Here is a 19,684-nt window from a genome sequence, read left to right on the forward strand (position 1 = left end):
TATTTGAAAGGGGAGCAAGAGTTTAGTCAGAAGATGTTTCATGACTTATTCATAAAATGGTTTTACTTGACCTTTTTGTGCGGCATAGTTTCTGAAGAGTTCTGTCTTCATTTTTTTTTTTAGTCAGACCTGGTCATTATTGTTTCCTGCACTTAACGAAAAAATAAGTCTATTAATTGCCACTTATATTAGGCATATTGGGATTTTGTCCAGGTTGATGACATCTTGATAGTCGTTTTAAAAAGTATTTTACATCTGACATCAACTTCACAATGAGAGTTACTGTTTAGGTCTGTATCTTTCTTGATGCTCACTTAAAGAAATTTCAACTGGCAGTTCTCCCAGAAAATAATTTTTAAAAATCCAGTTAGTATTTTGAAACTGATGTTTGTCCCCACCTCTTAGAGTACCTAATTAATATTGACAATGCGATTGAAGGTTTACGAATTATGAGTTTATGACCAGTGATTGCATCCCCTCCCTTTATCTATTTTCTGAACAATTAGTTCCCCCAGGTGGTTGCATTGCTGAAGCCTGGTTTTGCAGATCTACAGGGATGGTATCCTGCATCGAACACCAGGACTGGGCAAAAAGAACAAAGATAAACACTGGAACTGCATTGTTACCAAAATCATTTCTCTTCTGCTTAACTGAGCCATGTCAGAGCAGCATGGTTGCTGGATAACACACGCTCTAGGTTTGATGTGGTTGATTGTTGGAACTAGTTCAGAGGCATATAGAAGCTGAAACACGCTCTCTCTGATAATGTATGTAACAGCATCTCTCAGACAGAGGTGTTCTATTCTTAAACAGAGAAGAAATAATATTTTCGTTTTTGGTGTGTTTTTGTTGTTTTGTTTTGTTTTTGTTTGTTTGCTTTTTTGTGGTTGAGGAGGCCAGGTACCATCTCAGCCCATGGATTTATCCACATAAGCATTATTCCCAAATGCTTATTGTGTTAGAGAGAAAAAGGTATGTGTGATTTTGTCAGCTGTAGAGAAAGTTATTACAAATAACAGATGCTTTATGTCTAGCTCTTCATGGCAGTTTTCCTTTCTTGATATGAAAATGTTGTGATCTGTTTAAAATCTATTAATTATGTTAACCTTAGTATGAAATCAATAACTTGTAAACTGAAAGACTATGCCTTCAAAAAATAAATAAATAAATGAAAACTTTTGAATTTCCCAAACACAGTATGAGAGGTGTTAAAAGAACATATGGATCTGTTAATAAACGGGTTTAAAATTAATTGCAAATGAGTGTTTAAAAATCTCTTGTATATGTTCTGACATTTAGGAAAGACTTCAAGACTTTATGCCTTTGTACAGTAGCACATAAATGGCTTTTTTATAAGAGGTTGTGTTAAGCCTTGCTTTGGCCACGTTTTGCATAAGATGTTGCTTTTGAATATTGATTTACCCAGATGTGGCCTATCAATTTACATTAAAACCCAAAGTTTACCTTAAAGTTGTTGACCACTTGCTGTTCCCCACAGAAATAGGATTTCTTGCAAATTTTAAAAGTTACCTGTGTTGGGATAATACAAAGAGGTAAATGTTCAAGGCTGCTGCAGAACATTTAAACTCTACAGTGAGAAATCCCAATCTATGAGAAATCCAAAACAATTTTATTATTAGTGTTGCTAATGCTGATAATACAGCATCTAGATGCAATAATTTCTTGATGTGTTAACTTTTGATTAACAGATCTGCTCTGTGTGGTTATTGTTTCATATTACACTTTTCTTTAAGGACAGGGATACAGGGGCCAAGATGCTGGCAAGGCTGTATTGGCAGAAAGAAATCATAAATCATGAAGCAGTTCCTAGTGTACATTCAAACGCAGAGGAAAACAATTCTGGGAATACAGAATGGATTACTGTTTTTTCTTTTTTGTGTGTGTGTGTTAGTTATGTCAGGTACTAATTTAGTGAGAAGTAGATCTGTATAAACATTGGCATTTATTGAGATATGGCTGTTAGTGCAACAAGGATCTCTGTCAGGAGAAAAAAAAAAGAAGTAGGAAAGCTAAGAACTTCCCTAAATATGAACCCATGTTCTTGGATCACTACGTGAACTCTCTCCAACATGATTACCACTGTTTATGCCAAAAATCAATTTAGCTTATTCCCACATTTGAAAAATGTTGAATGTCCACTTCAACGAAGTTAATGTCAGAATACATTTTTATTTTGCAACTTTATTGCAAAATAAACCCATGCTTCTCTTCTGCTCAGAAGAGTCTTTTGCAGACTACATAAGGAATCCAGGCAGTGTCCCACTGTAATCTTAATCTTGGAAAATAATAAACTCTACAGAGTTTAAAGCAAAGAAGGCCTTTCTAAATGGCAAAATGCGTAGTGCACAACTAGCAAACTATATTGAGGCCAAAATCAAAAATGATTGTATATAGCCTTAAGAGGTCTCATTTCCCCTTTCAGAATTATAACAAGCTCTTTTCGTCCTGCTCCTCCTATGGTATGCCAGGACACGTTTTCTGGATGTATTTGTACATTCTGTGTCTTAGTCTTTGTGCAAATGATGTACCGAGGTTTTCCAATCTTGCGTTAGAACACTTAGGTTGTTTATTTTTCTAATTTATTTTAAATTGCATAAAAGGCCTCCTATGTAGACATAATTATATGACTCATTAAAAATCAAGCACTAAAAGATGAGAAATAGAAGATACAAGATTATCCCTGTGGTTTAAATTCTTCTCCTCTCCAAATCACATGTAACGGTAATGTTCCTTACCCATTTATCATGGAATCATCTAGGTTGGAAGAGACCTCCCTATCACAGCCTGATTCCTTGCCCTAGATGCCTTCCAAATCTTATTTCTAGGTTTCTTCTCCTTTTCCTGCTGCCCCTCTCTAGATTCTAGTTTCTTCCACACTGCGTGAGCCCAGCAATTAAAAGCTAATGAGAGAGAGGCCATTTCTTTGTTTCCAGCTTGGGGGTTTGGACCCAAAGCTATAGTTCTAGGAAAAACCCTCGTCAGCCTGAAGCAGGACTGCGTTCAATAGAAGGCGGTGATCAGAGAAGTTAGGTGCTTGGAGTATCTGTTGAACCTACGCCAGGAGCTTAACAACTTGAGCTGAATTTGGGCAGCTTTTCAGAAAGATGAGACGTTGCTGTGTCAAATGTAAGGTCTTTCTCTAATACAATATTACTAGATTTTTTAAAAAATGTTGTCATACCTGGGGATGGCTGATGTTTTCTGTTAAAGTGAATTTTAATAAAGTATCTGAGGCAAAAACACATGATGGAATTTTCTACCCAAATGGTCGATATTTGGCAAAGAGAAACAACCGAATATTGATTCTTACAGAATATTTTGTGTTGGACACTTCTGACTTGTGGGCTTTCCTACCAACCTCCCATCTTACAGGTGTGTAGGGTGATGGTTGGACCAGATGATCAAAGATGACCATTGAAGGTCTTTTCCAACCTTAATGATTCTATGACTCTGTGAAGGCCAAAATCTGTTTTCTAGAGTGACTGCAGTACTTCTGATTTGTGTGAGGTTATGGAAAGTGTCAGTCAGCATAGGATTTATGTTATATTAGCCCTTTATGTTTAAAAATCTCAGTAAAGTTACAGAAACTTCATTTTTCTGAGCTTTTTGTTTTGGTACTGTTGACTATTTGCCATGACACTCAAACTAAAGCATCCCATCTATTTACCACATCAAACATCTTTACTCCTTTATTAAACTATTGCCTTGTATTCAGCGTGTAATATATTAGATTTTAAAACATTTTTTTGAGGATAGAAAAATGGCAAAGAGCAAGAATCAGTAGTTTTCTTAATGCATTAACTGAAAGTTGATGTTTTATATTGTCTTTTTTTTTTCTTTCTTTCTTGCTGGCATCTATTTACAACTGACTGAAGCACTTTTGCAGGTGGTGTTTTTTTGCATGCTAATCCTGCAGAGAAACATTGTGTCCAACAAAGTATGCTGGGTCAGCCAAAACAAGAAACTTGTGCTGGAAAGACAGTATCCACAGGTATTTAGTGTGTATGGAGATCTGGCAAAATGAGTGATTAACTAGTATTGACAGAAATAAATCTCGTATTGCGTTACTGTGTTAGAAAGTTGTTACACATTTTTTCTTTCCAGAAGAACAGATATTCTTCCTTTTGAAGTTTGCAAAAGCCTCAGCAACATAAACGCAGATTGAAATGTCACAAATCTTTTTGGTCTGTATTCTACTTTTCCCTTCAAATCAGGGTGATCCTTCTCCTGTGGTGTATTCTGCCACTTGTCCACTCATACACAAATGAAGCACACACTTGAGCAAGTGAGGTGGGCTTACAAAGGTTTTTAAAAGCAGTTAACATTCAACACACAGTGGAATGCTCTGTGTTGATGTTAATTCTAAATTCTGGAATTCTGATACTTTTTTAATGTTTGAAGTAGATGAGACTCGGGGGGAAATAGGATTTCTTCTGATGCTTTCTGCAGTGTCTGAGTTCAACAATGTTGCATGCAGTACGTATAGAGAGAACGAAAGGAAATGGAAAAAGAAGCAAACTAGGCTGGACTAAAGTAGACCTGAATGACTTGGAACGGGAACCATGAATGAGCAGCAGCCCCGTGGAAGGCTTTCCTTCCTCCGGAGAATCCTTCCCAGCATTGCTCTATCAGAGACTTTGATGCATCATTGAATTTTATTAGTGTATCATTGGCCAGTCCTATACAATTTTAAGATAATTTAAAAGTGGGGAAAGCTTATGACATCCTGCAAGTATCAGAGTGATTTGATATTCACATGTATGAGTGTGGTAACTATTAATCTTTCAGCAGAGACTTTTAAAGCAAATGGATTGAATTGCATTTGATTTAACCTCGTACTTAATTATTTAAAAGTGTCTACCTACTGCTCCAAGTGCATGCCTGTTTGAAAGACTGAAAACACATCAGTTAAAGTGAGCTTCACATCATTCAGATAACGAATCTAATGTGTTCATTCATTTCCTTTATTCTTAATGAAATTGTTTTGGAGAAAGTATAAAAATTGCTGCCTTCGGTGATGTGCCTGTAGAAGTAATGTGGTCTAAAAGCAAGGTTCATCCTCAAGACTGCCAATGCAGGGCCTCGCTTAGCTGCCAGTTCCCCCTCTTGTTTGCAAGACTTCACATGTCTGCGTAGGAATGGAGGTTCTTCCTCAGGCCACAACTGCCAAGTCCTTGTCAAAAAAGAGCGCTTTGAACTGATGGATGTAATTTGGAAGGTGGTGTGGAACAGAGGTGGAATAACACGGAAAGATGTGTGTTAAGTGTCCAGGTGGTCTTCTGGAACAGTGGCAGCCAGAGCATGTCCCAGTCTTTCAAGATCTTCAGTGTCAGAGTGGCAAAGATATGAATGATTGTAATGATCTGTTTCTGAGGGGTATTGTTGAATCTTCTAGCCAAGTATAAATGGGAGAAAAAGCAATTTAGGTCACTGGTGACGCTTCCACGCTTGGTGCATTCAGTAGGACCTCCAGGCTGTGAATCAGCTGGGTCCTTTTTCCTCATCCAAGGTGCTAAATAATCTTCTACCAGGTCTTCCAATTAGCTTTCTACATGCAAAGTCTTAGCAGCCTGAAAGATCATCAGACAGCTAGCCTGCATCTAGCCCATCTCTATATTTAGGCACTGTCTAAGCTGTTTAACTACAGCAGCTGTGTGGGATGAGAGGGAAATACAGAGCTGGGTATCCTTTGCATACCAGAGGCACTGCAGTGAATATTTCTGCACTAAACGGTCTAATGTAAACTTGGAAAAAAAAAAAAGGAAAAAAAAAAGTAGTCAGGGCTAATACCAAACATGGCCTGCCTGGAAAAAGTATTTATGATAAAATTACACAAGTCGGAAAAGGAGCGTTTGTATAAAAATCCCTTTTGAAATAGTTATATCAATGCTCAGCACTATATTAACTGTGGAAGAAGAATGTTGATCTAAATGGACCTTGTTTAAAACAACGTTTTGTGGTTGATTTTCCCAAGTGTACTTTCTTGTGGACTACTGAGGAAATAATGCATATCTTTAAATAAAAGTGATTTTACTGCCTGAATTTGCAGTAGGCAAGTCAATGTATTTGAGAAGCATATACTTATTTTCAAACCCAGTGTAATGCATTATTACTATGAATATTTCCTTCTAACCACAAATTAAAAGTTCCTGGTGCTGCAGCTGCCATTTCTGCACCTTTGTAGAGGTGGCACATCCACAGCGATTCTCCATCATTTGCTGAGCACGTGGAGTTTGCTGCTGAAGTCCTGGCTTTGCTGAAAAGTTTATGAAGATCAGTGAATGAAATTTTGAAATATAAAGGGAGAGGCCAAAGCCAGACAAGAAGAGGAACCTGCTCCATCTTGATTATAGTGGCGAGGTAAATAGCTGCTGGTTTGGACAGAGTCTTTAATATCAGTAAATGGCAAGTATAATCTGGAAAATAAGAGCAGACTCTATCCCTAAAAGAAAACTACACGTGTTTGATCATCTTCTGCATTCAGGCCGTGCAGTTTGACCTGTAACTAGCTTTGAAATTTGGGGTCTAGTTTGGTTACTACTTATATTAATACATTTACATTACATTAACCAAAGCAGTTCGGTTAATACTCGTATTAATATATTTCATTATAATACTTCTCAGAAGCTCTTAAAGATGTTGCCTTAAAAGCAGCAACAAGAAGGTACAGAAAAACTCTCAGTACTATTAGCTATCTTAGCAGTCAAAAAGATCAGGATTTTTTTTATGTATTTAGTGACTGAAGATTAACAAAATAGATGTTCTTAGTGAAAAGCAGTGCGTGCTTCTGGCTTTTGGAGAATAAAAGTAGAATGTCTCTGCTTTTTCTGGGTTACACAAACTTTCTAGGCCTGGCTTTATCCCCACGTGTAGGGATCTCTTCATATTTGTGCAGGATTTCATGTGTGCAGTAGGATATCTGGAACTTCTGAACATCTCTACAGGCCTCCAGCAGAATGAAGTGCAGTTGGTGCCTGGTAGTTTCCCTTAATTGGGGGCACCGAGGTGATGTATAATAGACTTGGGTTTTGATGCTCTGGATAGCAATAAAAGGATCAAAGCGCCGCGCTCTGCACAGTTACAGTATGAACATGCTGTAGGTCAAAGACTTTGGAGAAGCATCAGACCTGCTGTGGAGGAGCTGGGCCGTTTGTGGGATTGTGCAGCGATCCGGCGTGTCCTGGAGGCGGTGGTTTTACTGCCCATGTGCACACCATGTGTGCGCACGTGGGTCTGTCCAGGAGTTGTGGTCATGAAATGCGATAGCTCTGTAACTTACAGCGTGCGTTGCGAGCTGTGTAAGGTCTGGAAAGAACATCCAGTATTAAGATAAACTTACTGGAGTTTCCAGTGCTGGTGGTAATTCACAGTTCTGGAAGAATGTATAAATACATTTATAATACAAACCTTTAAAACAATAAGGAATACATCTCTATGGAGGTATCTCATTGCAGTATTTTGGGATTCCAGCATTTATTTTGACATATTCTATTCACATGTGGTTCTTCTCTTATTTATTTTTTAGTCCTGAAATACATTATTGCCTTCCCAAATTGCATTTATGGCTGGGGTCTATGTGGATAAATTTTCAGAGAGATTGTTGGGTTATTTTTGTTTTTTTCAGAAAACCTATCCCAGTTTTTGAGAACTGGAAGCATTGGTAATTGAATTTATTTGAGAGTAGGTAATGGGGCTGTTATATGATATGGTAGCAGTTCAATTTAACTATATATCAAGTCCTTTTTTATGGAGTGTGTAAAAGGTTAGCATTTATCTCTGCTGCTGAGTGTGGATTAAATCTTACACCTTTTTCCTTTTGTTTTGGTTTTCCTTAATTATCCTCATGTTTTTCTCTACTACAGATATTTGTGACATTTACCAACACAAGTAGAAACAGCAAAGAACTGTTTTAGAACTTAGATAAACTGCATATTCCAAGAAAGAAAAAAAAAAGAATAACTTACTACAACAATATTTCTAGTGTGCTTTCTAGTGTGCATTAAAAACGTATGAACAATGTGTGTGATTGGGTTTTTAGCAATGGTAAATCCTAAGTCCTTTTTTACACACTAGAATGTATTATAGTGACAATTTTTTAACAACTTCATCAGGTAAGCTTTAGTCTGTATCTTATAAAAGCCACAAATTCTAAATGTTAAGAAATTTTGAAAGGTAACATGATGCCAGTGAAAAGGCGTGAACGAGCAGGTGCTCAGAAAGTTTCTGCATCATGAAAGGTTTAAATACTGTCCATTTCCAGTCAGTTCTTCCAAATGAATACTGACACCACGCTAGCTCAGATTTTCCAGGGCAGAAGAAGCTTATAAGCACATACATTCTGAAATGTCATGTAGTTTTTAATCTAGAATGGAAGATACATTTAAGATTAGATTGAGATATTTTTTTTTCCTATGTATATATTCATTATATATTTCACATATATTCCTATGTATATGCTTCAGGGAGTATTTTTGTTTTGTCCACAGGACTTCTGCAATTCTAAAGTTAATTTATTGGTCATTTAGGTGCTTAATATTTTTAATAAGTTTATATGTAATAGTATCCTTTGTAAGCCATTTTATTTTTGCAACAGTAATTTTTCAAAATGAAACATCATGTGCTTTATTACATGTCTGTATTATTTTATTATTACAGATAAACACAAATCTACTTCGGATATAATACGAAGTTTTCAGAAGAAAGGTCAGTTTAGGACCATCGCTCCCAAAATGGTACCAAAAATTTTAACATCTGGAGTGGTTTCTTGTCTCCAGTCATCAGTGCCTGAACAAAACCCACCAAAAATTTCAGCTGCAGGTTCTAAGCCACTGATGGTGCCAGCTCAAAACTACGCCGTCATGCAGGTTGCTGGTCACGAGGGGACTTTCTCTCTTTTGGCCTTGCCGTATGTTACCCCTGCCGTAACGCAGCCAATCCAGCCATCAAACATGGCCCTTTCTGAAAACCTAAAGCTGCCTATCCCTAGGTACCAGTCTGTGAGAAATAAACTGCTGAGTGACAAAAAACCAGCTCAAGTCTCTGTTTTGGGTACACAGAACAAGATTCCTACCAAAGCACAGGTCTCATCGCAGACTTCCCCCATGACTACCCCAGGTGAAGACTGTCCTGAAACTCGTTCTAGTTCAGATTCATCAGACCAAGTGATGCTGTCAGGCCGTGATTCATCTGAAATTACAGCTGCCACCTTACTGAGTGAAAGTAATTCTGTGGAATCTGGATCTCCTTCGGTGAACAAAACAAAAACTGCTGCCAATAACGTTTCTGGACCATCTATAGTTAAAGACTCTTTGAGCAAGCCAGCGAGTTCAAGTAATCCCATGAAACTTAGTCTGCACTCTGTGAAGACGGCACTTGAAACCACAAGGGAGTCATTCATTATGTCTGAGAAACTACAAGAAAAACCCACAAATTCTGCAAATTCTGTTACTGTCCTTTCACCAGCAGTTTTTGGCAGTCCGATCCAGATGACTCCATCAACACCAAAAGGAAAACTTCCTATTTTGCCTTACTCAAGAATGAAGAATTCAGTGTTTTGTAAATCTAAGCAGAGTACTACTGTTATGGATGTATCCGGCCCTTTGATAAGATCTGACTGTGAAAAGACACCAGCTTCGGTGAAAACCTTTCATGTTCCTTCTAAAGGATCTGATAAACGATTAGCTGTACCATTTACACAAGCCCCCAAACAAACCATTCGAGAAAATACTTTCTCTCCATCCAATAAAGTGGATGTTGACAGCCTTAAAAAATTGAATGGTACACCATCGAAAAGAAGAGGCAGGAAGAGAAGAGCCCCAGATGATTTATTGGCTTTTCAGACCAAGCGAAGGAAATGCATCGTTAATAAATTTCGAGAAGGAAAAGAGAGGGTGAAAGCTGATCTTCAGCCACCTGAAGACAAAAAAGCAGAGGCAGTGAAAAAATACCGTAGTATTAGACCAAAACCAGTGGTGGTTGTGCAGGCTATTGCACCACTGACCTCTGCAGCCGTAGCAGAGGCAAAGTCTCCTGACCGATTAGACCGAGATATTTTTTTAAACAGTTCACTTGCCAGTAAATATTTAAGCTACAAGCATAATGACACTACATCGGTTAAATCAATCGATTTAGGTAGAAATGCCTATTCAGCTGTACCCAAGCCATGGCATAAATGCCACGTTTGTAACCATAACTTCCAGTTCAAACACCACCTTCAGGACCACATGAACACGCACACAAACAAACGGCCTTACAGCTGCCGAATTTGCCGGAAGGCGTATATTCATTCTGGAAGCCTGAGCACGCACATGAAACTTCACCACAACGATGGCAAGCCCAAAAAGCTTGTGTGTTGTGAATTCTGTGCTAAAGTTTTCGGCCATGCAAAAGTCTATTTTGGTCACCTAAGGGAAGTACACAGGGTTGTTATCAGCACCGAGCCCTCCAGTAGCGAGCAACAGCTGCAAGATGCTCTGAGGAGCAGAGACACAAATATAAAAGAGGCAGAAGAAGCAACAGAAAGGTGAGTGCTTTCACTGATTAAATGCTAATAAAAATGGGATTTCAGATTACCAGTGGAAATTCATAAACATCACCACAATGAAAACTGTTGATTTTTCATCCCTTTTTTTTTTTTTTGGTTTTGTTTTTGTTTTCTTGCCCAAGTGAGATTCCTAATGGTTTGAATATTCTCTTGTGGAATCTAGTCAATGCGTTAGATAATCCAATATATTTCAGCTGGTTTGTAGAATAAAAATTATTACTGACACTGTAATGTCCAAAGTAATTTTGCATATCTTCTAGTAATACCCAAGCCACCAGTAGAGCTATTTTGATCAGTTGATTTCTCCTATTTTTTTTGTTAATCTGCGTTATCTTTTGAACCTTTTTATTCTACCCATTTTGTGATTTTTTTTTTCTCCAGAAGATAAGTAAACCAACTGCAATAAGTGAAAAGCAATTCATATTCCAGTATTAGCTTGTAGTTTGTTTACACTATTAAATATCATTATCCCATTTCCTTCTCTGGAGTGCTGTGAGCTAATCTGTCTTGTGCCTTGATTACCTCTGCTTCTGCAATCACTTTGCCAAGTAAAAAAGTTAGCATATACCATATTGAGATGGATAGGGCATTATTTTATTTCTGCATTATGAATTTGAGGTGAATTTTCTTGGCACAGTATAAATGTTAGCTTTTTTGTTTGCCCCACTGTGCTTTGCTTTGATTGAAGTACGCTTTATTGTAATTACATGTGTATTAATAAACAGCAATATGTGGGCCTTTTCCTAGAGTTCTTGAGAAGGTTTTTGTGTTGTTTGGTTTTGTTTGGTTTTGATTGCCTTAACTTAAAGAAGGAACATGCTAGCTCTTATATGTGTCTGTTCCCTTTACACTGCAGAGCTGTCCTGAATCAGTGAGAGGGGTTGTCCGGTTGTAAATGACCTATTTAAACTTTTTTAAACTGTGGTGCAAACTTTTAGGTAAAAAAAAAAAAAGAAAAGAAGCTCTGAAGTTTCATTGCTTCCACCTTTGAGTGGGAGGTGGGACCTGTGGTTTTGGCTTAAAATGACTTCAGATCAATCGGTACAAGCAAGTTAGTTTCTGTGAGTAGTCAGCTACTGGTAATTCTCACTTGTACTTTTCTAGCACAGAGCTAGGCGTATTTGGATTGACCTCACTAAGTCAGGAACTTTTAATAAAAGGTGAATAACATTTTTTTAAAGGTTAGTGTCATAAAAGATTAGTTTTACAGAGATTTTTTGCCATTTTAGAGGCAATTCTTAAACTCAGCAGTGTCAAATAACATTCAGCTTCAGTTGTTTCCTAATCAACCGTATTAGTATTTTATTTCTTTTTTTATCTGTTCCTAATAAATTGGATACTGTAGCAACAGTGCCTGTTTTTAATCAAAAGACTGTTTTGTGGATGTCATCTCTTCTTGGAACTTGTATGGACAGAAGCTATCAGCTCTTTTGTGTATGGCTAATGCTAAAATCGTGTTTTTTTTGTTTTGTTTTGTTTTGTTTTTTTTTAACAGGGGAAACAAGTGCAATTTGGAAGACCTGTTCCATAATGCCGGAGAGGTTAAATTACAGATCAGATGTGGTCGGTGCCAGTTCATCGCACAGTCTTTTGCTGAAATGAAGTTTCATTTATTGTGCTCTCATGGAGAAGAGATCCAGGGAAGAGTGAAGGAAGGGGTTTTGCAAGGAAGTAAAGGAGCTAAGGGGGAACTCATCAAACATGCAACACACTTCTGGAAACAGCGCAATGAAAGAAGACATTTAGCAAAATGCAATGCCCGTGAGGAGGAGTTTTATGCTTTTCCAAAACTGAAAAGACAGATATACTTTCACCATCAGAATAATGCTGATATGTTATCTAAAAGTGAAGTGACTCAGTCAGGAAGCAGTGAAGCAGGCAAGGAGATGCAAAATGTAGGTTGTGGTACACCAAGCAAAAAGATTGAAATTTGGTCTAAAGCTGGATATAACTGCATTTTGTGCAAACAGTTATTTGGAAGGAAAGAGGATCTTTGTAATCATTGGCAGAGTCATCATAACTGTGAAGACCCTTCTATTTTATGGACAATCTTTAATTTGGTCTCGAAACAAGGAATTATTGAACTTTCCAACAATGGTTAATATTGAAGTGCAGTTTTACTGTGCTGTATTGCTAAACTGACTCGTGAGATGTACTGCTTCAGAGGTTTGTTTGGTATGGTGGTTTCTTTGGTTAGCAATTACAATCTTTGCTCACCTTTGTTTTGTTGAATAGAAAATGTATTCATCCACTGTCTTTCCAGATGGATACATGCGGGCTGGTTATGAAATACTGTATTTAATATTCATGTATGAGGAACTTAGCAGAAGTAAATACTCAATGCTAATGGTTAAAATTAAGAAGATACTCAAATTACCTTACGCTGTACGTTATGCAGAAATAAATCAGTTTATATAAAGTAATCCCGATCTTGAATGAAATGGCAAACCAGGCTGAAAGTGTAATTTCAGTCCCAACTGTGCTTCCAGATTTTATGCTAAACTGGTATTTCTGTACAATTCTGTAGATGATTTGAAGGTGCATATATATGCATATATATGCAGCCTGCGTTCAGGAGCTTTATTATCTGTAATTTAAAAGCTTTTAATCTTGTTTTCTTGATTTCAGTCTTTTCAGCCACCAGGTCTTCTAGGAGTTATATTCTGTCCTTACAACAGCAGGGATCTCTGGACTTTAAAGTGAAAAATCTACATGTATTTTTTTGCCTGTAGCCCTTTGCATTGAAGACAAGAGTTAGTCACCACCTGTGAAGATGGAACCCTCAAAGCTTGACTGCTTTATGAAAAAAAAAAAAAAAAGAAAAAAAAAGAAAAAGAGGTTGTTCTAAAAATAATCTGAGTTTGTTACTTCAGGGAAGTTTGACATTCTGCAATAGGTTGCATGATTCACATTGAACTTTAAGCATTTTCCTTGCACCTCCTGTGACAGCAGCGCAAACACCTTTGGCTCTGCCTTTAACACTCTTGGTATATCTCTTTTTGTACCTATGCAGTTGGCCCAGTCTTCAGCTTCAAAGGAAAATTGTTCCCCTGCTTCTGAGTCAATGATACAGCTAATGAGCTTTTTTCACTTGTGTTGCCAGATTTACCGTATTGTAGGATTGGCCTGCAGCACCTTCACCTTCCAATATCAGGAGCCAGTAGCAGTTTCCTTACCAGGATACACACCTGTAGTGGATGTGGTGTTCCCCCTAATGGACCACTTCAGCACATCCCCAAGGAGACAATTTAAGTTGAGGCTGTGAGGAGATGGAGTTCTGGAGCTCATTTTTTATGAAAAGTTCATTGAAGCCATTAAATCTGGTTTGAAATTTGTGTTTAAACTGCTGTTACTTAAATCCTTATGTGCATCTGAATTATTTTGGAAGCAGTAATGGGGACAGTGTAGGAGGTTACCCTCAGCAGGCTTGCAGATGGCACAAAACTGGGGGGAGTGGCAATACACCAGAGGGCTGTGCTGCCATCCAGAGGGACCTCAACAGTCTGGAGAGATGGTCTGGTAGAAACCTCGACAAAGAGATGTGTGAAGTCTTGCACCTGAGGAGGAACAACCCCAGGCACCAGGACATGCTGGGGGCCTCCCAGCTGGAAAGCGGCACTGTAGAAAAGGACCTGGGGGGAGTCTTGGTGGACACCAGGTTGATCATGAGTCAGCAACATGCCCCTGCCACAAAGAAGGTCAGTGGTTATTGAGGGCTGGTGGAGGGAGGTGATCCCTTCCTTCTGTTCAGCACTGGTGAGGCCGCACCTGGAGTGCTGTGTCCAGTGCTGGGCCTACCAGCACAAGAGACGTGGATGTACTGGAGAAGGTCCAACAAAGGGCCACGAAAATGATGAAGTGACTGGAGAGTCTCTCATATGGGAGCTGGAACCGGTTAGCCGAGAGAAAAGGCTCAGGAGGGGTCCTATCAACATCTATAAATACGTGGAGGGAGGGTGTGAAGAAGACAGAGGCAGGCTCTCAGTGCTGCCCAGTGACAGGGCAGGAGGCGATGGGTACAAACTGAAATACAGGAGGTTCCCTCTGAACGTCAGGGAACACTTTTTTGTGTTGAGGCTGACTGAGTCCTGGCACAGGCTGCCCAGAGAGGCGGTGGAGTCTTCTCGGAGACCTTCAGAAGCCGCCTGGACGTGGCCCTGGGCTCCCTGCTCTGGGTGGCCCTGCGTGAGCAGGGGTTGGGCCTGCTGGGCCCAGAGCTCCCTGCCAGCCTCAGCCACCCTGCGGCTCTGTGAACTGATCGTGGTTCAGCAGAAATCAGAGAATATCAGGGCAAACTGAAAAGTACACCAATGCTGTTTCTAAACTACTACTCCATTTGTTTCATCTTGTGGTCAAACTGTAACTGAGGGATTGCAGTGAGGAAAGAATCCTTCCTAAAATGCCCCGAGTGGCCTTGCTTTTGAAGAAATTGTGTTGGTGAGAACGAGATCTACAAATGTTGGGTACTTCAAATGGGATTCCAGAAGCTGTTGGGATATTTTGTGTATGTGTTTTATTTTTAAACAGTAAAGGCAGCTTTGATGAGCCAAAAGCTTTGTATGTCATTTCTTGTGGCATGGTGTTTTGCCTGGTGTTGAACTACAAGACGAGTTGAGAAAAGTAAAAGACAAAAGGAAAATTGTCATGGGTTGGGCTGCTTGGTGAAGTGGGAGAGTCCCTGTTGATTTTTACAATTTTTACAACCTCCTTCTTACTATCTGTTCTCATAAATACACAATTGTGGTTTTTTTTGTTGTTGTTGTTTTTTTTTGTTTGTTTGTTTCATTGCTTTAGGGTATTGCTTTGTATGCTGAACTGCTTTAAAACGTTGTTTGTTCTTATGCTTGTGTGACACCCATCTTTTCATGCCTACAAGGTATTGAAATTTATTTTTCCTCACCAGTTAGATGGAAGAGAAGATAAGGCATATCTGGAAAGGAATAGCTAATTTTAAAGTCAATGTTTCACATGAAATTGAGACTGTATTTAATGTAGCAGAGTGTTTACATTTAGGAGTGTGTTGTGTTCTTTGTTTAAGCCCTTAACTTTCAAAATCAGAGCTTGCTGTTTTCTGCGAAACAGAAATGTGAGAACAATCCCTCCTTCCCATAGTTAACACCGAATCAAAGGAAAGTTCATTCCCATCATGCAAGTATGCATTTTAAGAGTTGGGCAAAACCCATTAAAGAGGCTTGATTGTGCTCATCATTTAAAATAGACCTTAAATCACCTTTTCTGCAACATTGCCCGTTCCTGAGCGTAGGTTAAAATGAGCTGAAATGAATGCAGCTCTGCCACTGAGCTCCTCCTGTTTGGGAACAGCACAAACGATGGCCAAGCAGTCCTTCCAAAATATTTTCCAAAAGTATTTGTTAAAAATAAGTTCATTCTATAGAGCCAGGGATGTGAATGAGTTGGTTTGTGGTGGTTTTCGACGAGGAGAAGTCTCACCGCTCTCATTGCACATTGAAGAGGGGGTTGCAGTGCTGGTGGGGGAGGTTTGGGATGAGGGAGCAGGTTGCTTTTTTTAAACTGGAAATTCTCATGTACTTGAAGTGCTTCGCTTTCATCGAATTCTTGAGCTTCTCTTCCTTTCTCTAGTCCAGGCCAAATGGGTAAACGGGTCTCAGCTTTCAGCAATTTAAAGCCTGAAAAACATATTTTAAAGCATGGTTTTAAGCTGTTTCTCAGTGTTCTTGTAAATGTTTAAAATTAGAAGCACTTTTTTTTTCTTTTTTAATTCTTTTTTCTTTTTTTTTTTTTTTCTGAGCCTGAAAGCATTCTTAAGTTTCAGGCTATTATGATTATGGTAGATCATGAAAGGTTGGGATTTTTTGAAAATACATCTGTATTTAATGCAAAGCTGTCCTTTGTTTGAAAAATGTTTGTTTTGAATTTGTGTTGGTTTTGATAGCATTTGGAGGTATGGAGTGAGCCTTATTTACAGCAACATTAAATAGCTCATGTTTGCAGTTCAGCTGAATGGTTGTCATGAGTACAGTTTGCTGTTTACCTTGAAGTCGGACAAGTTAACATCTGGTTTTGCACGTAAATTATATTTTTAAATTGTTAAAACGAATGTTGTTGTTTTTTTAGCTGTAGTTTTGTTCCCCTCTGATTTTTCATTAAATCTCTGTTTCAGCTTCCCTGTTCAACTTTAAAGCTGTTCCTCACATGGAAAGTTGTTCCTTCATCATCACACCATAAATAATCAAAGCTGGATGAGTTCCACTGCTTCTCTGGCTTGCCGAGTATTGCCTTTCTCCAGCTGCAGAGCTACAGTTTCCTATGGCTAACTTGACATAGTTGCTGGCAGTAAATTTTTTACTTCATTTATTTATTAGAATTTAGATCTCCGCTGTTTAGCTCCGTCAGAGTTTCTGTCATACCTCATTAGATACTTATTTTATCTACTAGTCACTGAGCTCTTTAGAATCTGTGTCATAAGAAGGATGAACAGGTATTTAAGAGAGCAGATTTCAACCCTAACTTTGTTCAGATGATGCTGACGTTTGAGAATCACCAGCTTATCTAGGCTCAGCCATGTAGTGTATTATATTTCTACAACGCATCCCCCTACATACGCATCTATTTTGGAAAGAAATGTATACTTCAAATACAGCTATTGTCAATTATTATTATCAAACCTGTACTATGTAGGTTTGTGATTATTATGCATGAAGATTAAAATGCTATTAACTGTAGTAGGTTGACTTGTCAAGTTCCTTATAGCTCTGAAAAATGAAAGTCTCTGTGTGTCAAGTCTGACACTGAGAAAATCTGGTCTCACGAAGAAAATTCTGATGGCTTAAAAAGAATGGCAAAGTGTGTCCATATTGCAGTGTGTGGTTTTATAGCTGATCTGTCACAGTTTGGGATTTCCTCCATTTTTGATTAATTTGTCTGAATATTTCTTTGTTAATAACACTGAAGAGGACCCAAGCCTAGAGGCAAGTTTCATGACAAAAATGCCTTTACTTCCTTTCTCCATACAGGCAGACACGTCCATGGGATCGAATAGTCTGGGTGACCTCGTACAGGCACAGAGTGCGGCAACGCTCAAGGTCTGGCCTCACTGTGTGCCCTTGTGGCTGACCTTTCTGCAGTTCCAAAGCAGAAATTGTGAATTTGAGCCTAAAAATATCTTACTTTTCAGACCTGAGTGAATTTCTAATAACCTTACTGTCAAACATTTAAGAAGTTCTTAAAAAATAAATAAATAAATAAATAAAGGAAAAAAAAAAGTGCTTTGGTGATTTTATTGCTGTAACAGTACCAGCAATGTTCTTAAACATGGTAGGACTGGGGCTGTCAAGTACAAAGGAAACTTTCTCTTTTTTTCCCCGCATTTTATTGACTTTTCCATGTAGGCATTAGGAATGATGGCATGAATTATGATTTATGCTGCTGACAAATACAGGTACATTATTCTGAAGTTATTTTGCAGAAATTTACAATTTAATCTAGAATAAAGGATTAAGTCAGTGAAAAGAGAATTATTTCAGAAAGAGATACGTAAGCAAACTGTCCTTCATATATGGATTTCTCTGCACGCTGCTGTAGATTAAATTCGTGGATTATAGGTCTGCTGGTAGGTGCCAATAGTTTCTTCTTATCCAGAGTAGTACAGGGAAAAGAGAAAAAAATTCCTTACTGTCTCTGACTTGAATTTTGATCAATATTTCTGCTGTTGTGCCAGTCCAGATCATGGTCCAGGGCATCTTCTAAGGGGCTTGCAGAGTGCAACATAATTCAGTGGAGGAAAGAAGAAGAAATATCCGAAGCAGGTTGTGGCAGCAGAGGTAGGCATGACCTGCTGAACGCAAGACCCTTCTCTTCCCTTTTTTTCTCCCAACCCCTTTTTCCCTTTTTTTTCCCTCTGTTTTCCCTCCCCTCTCCCCATTTTCCCCTTTTTAAAGCCTTAAAGCTGCCTTTCGAGCATCCTCTCTGAGCCATTCTGGCTGAACACAGTTCAGAAACATCCAGCTCAACAAAGTCGGGGCCGTGTCCGACGTCTCTGCTGCGAGCCGGGAGCCGCGGACGGAGCAGCCGTGAGTGCTCTTTGGGGCTCGGGGACATGTGGGGACCGGGGGCAGCCTCTGCTGGGCTCAGCAGCAGCCCCTGGCATAGCAGCCCTAGCCTGCTTCTGTGGGGTTTGGCTTTTTGGAAAACATTTTGGTCGCCCTTACTGCTGGTCCATCCCCAGTGGCAGGGCTGCTAGCATTAGCAAGGCTTCGGTGCGGTAGCTGGTATTTTAGGCACTGTTACAAGCGGTTTTGTGACATTTGTAAAGAAAGAACAGAACTTGGGATAAAAAGTCCACCTCAAGACCAAATAAAGTGTTGGTTTCAGCTGGTGATGCTTCAGTAGTGAGAACATGTTTTGGCACAAAACCCCGTTCTTTCTGTTGTCGCAGAGCATGGCCAAGGCCTTTGAATACCTGCATAAAGGGCTTCTGCTCCTCTCAGTGCTCCGTGCTTACTGGGGCTTCAGGCTCTCTGCCTTTCGTACACAATGAATATGCTACTTTTTTTTTTTTTTTTTCAGATTTAGGATATAAATAAAGCATTTTATTTACTGCATGCTAAGTAATTTCATGCAGCTTCAGGTTTAATCTGACTTCCGAAGGTACGCCCGATCAAGGAGATCGATATACCTCCCTATCGCTGGAAGCAATAAATGACATGGCGGGGGAGGAACGTGATAAATATCCCTGTGAGCATACCTTTGAAGCAACGCGATTGCTTTCCAGTGGAAGTTTAATTTCTTCATGTTTTTAGTTAAAAGCTTTTATTAATTTTAACTGAAGTAAATATGCTATACTTTGCTTTTCAAATAAATCCTTTTACAGCTCAGAGTCCTTGGAGTTTGAATCCTCTCCAGCCATTTTCTGCTATCTGCCAATTCCTTGCTAAGTGCAAACCTGACACTGCTGCCAATAAATCCACCTTCATGCCATTTAAAGTCATCTGCTGTATTTCTGTGCAGCTAATCAAAGTTTGTGAGAAGCCATTTTTTAAAGGGGACAGAATTCTGGCCATTTCAATTGAGTAAGTCAGTTCGCTGCTATGCGTTTTAATTATAAAAGAGAGAAGTGGTACGGATTGAAAGCTTCCTTAC

At 38.9% G+C, this 19,684-nt stretch overlaps 1 protein-coding gene across 11 annotated transcripts in view; it reads left to right on the top strand.

Moving 5' to 3' along the window:
- Positions 1–14,410, top strand: part of ZNF438 (zinc finger protein 438) — a 48,086-nt gene extending 33,676 nt beyond the window's left edge. For 6 of the 11 annotated variants that reach the window (XM_040546502.1, XM_040546503.1, XM_040546501.1 and 3 more), the window contains 2 exons: positions 8,677–10,543; positions 12,060–14,410. In XM_040546502.1, the coding sequence (XP_040402436.1) occupies positions 8,677–10,543; positions 12,060–12,666 (2,474 nt within the window). In that variant the 3' untranslated portion in view covers positions 12,667–14,410. Of the gene's footprint in view, positions 1–3,907; positions 4,013–8,676; positions 10,544–12,059 lie in introns of all 11 variants that reach the window. The other 5 variants (XM_040546499.1, XM_040546497.1, XM_040546496.1 and 2 more) reach the window with 1 other exon arrangement.
- The last annotated feature ends 5,274 nt before the right edge of the window (positions 14,411–19,684 follow it).

The sequence above is a fragment of the Cygnus olor genome, chromosome 2, assembly GCF_009769625.2.
Source record: "Cygnus olor isolate bCygOlo1 chromosome 2, bCygOlo1.pri.v2, whole genome shotgun sequence".
In the NCBI taxonomy this organism is placed as follows: Eukaryota; Metazoa; Chordata; class Aves; order Anseriformes; family Anatidae; genus Cygnus; species Cygnus olor.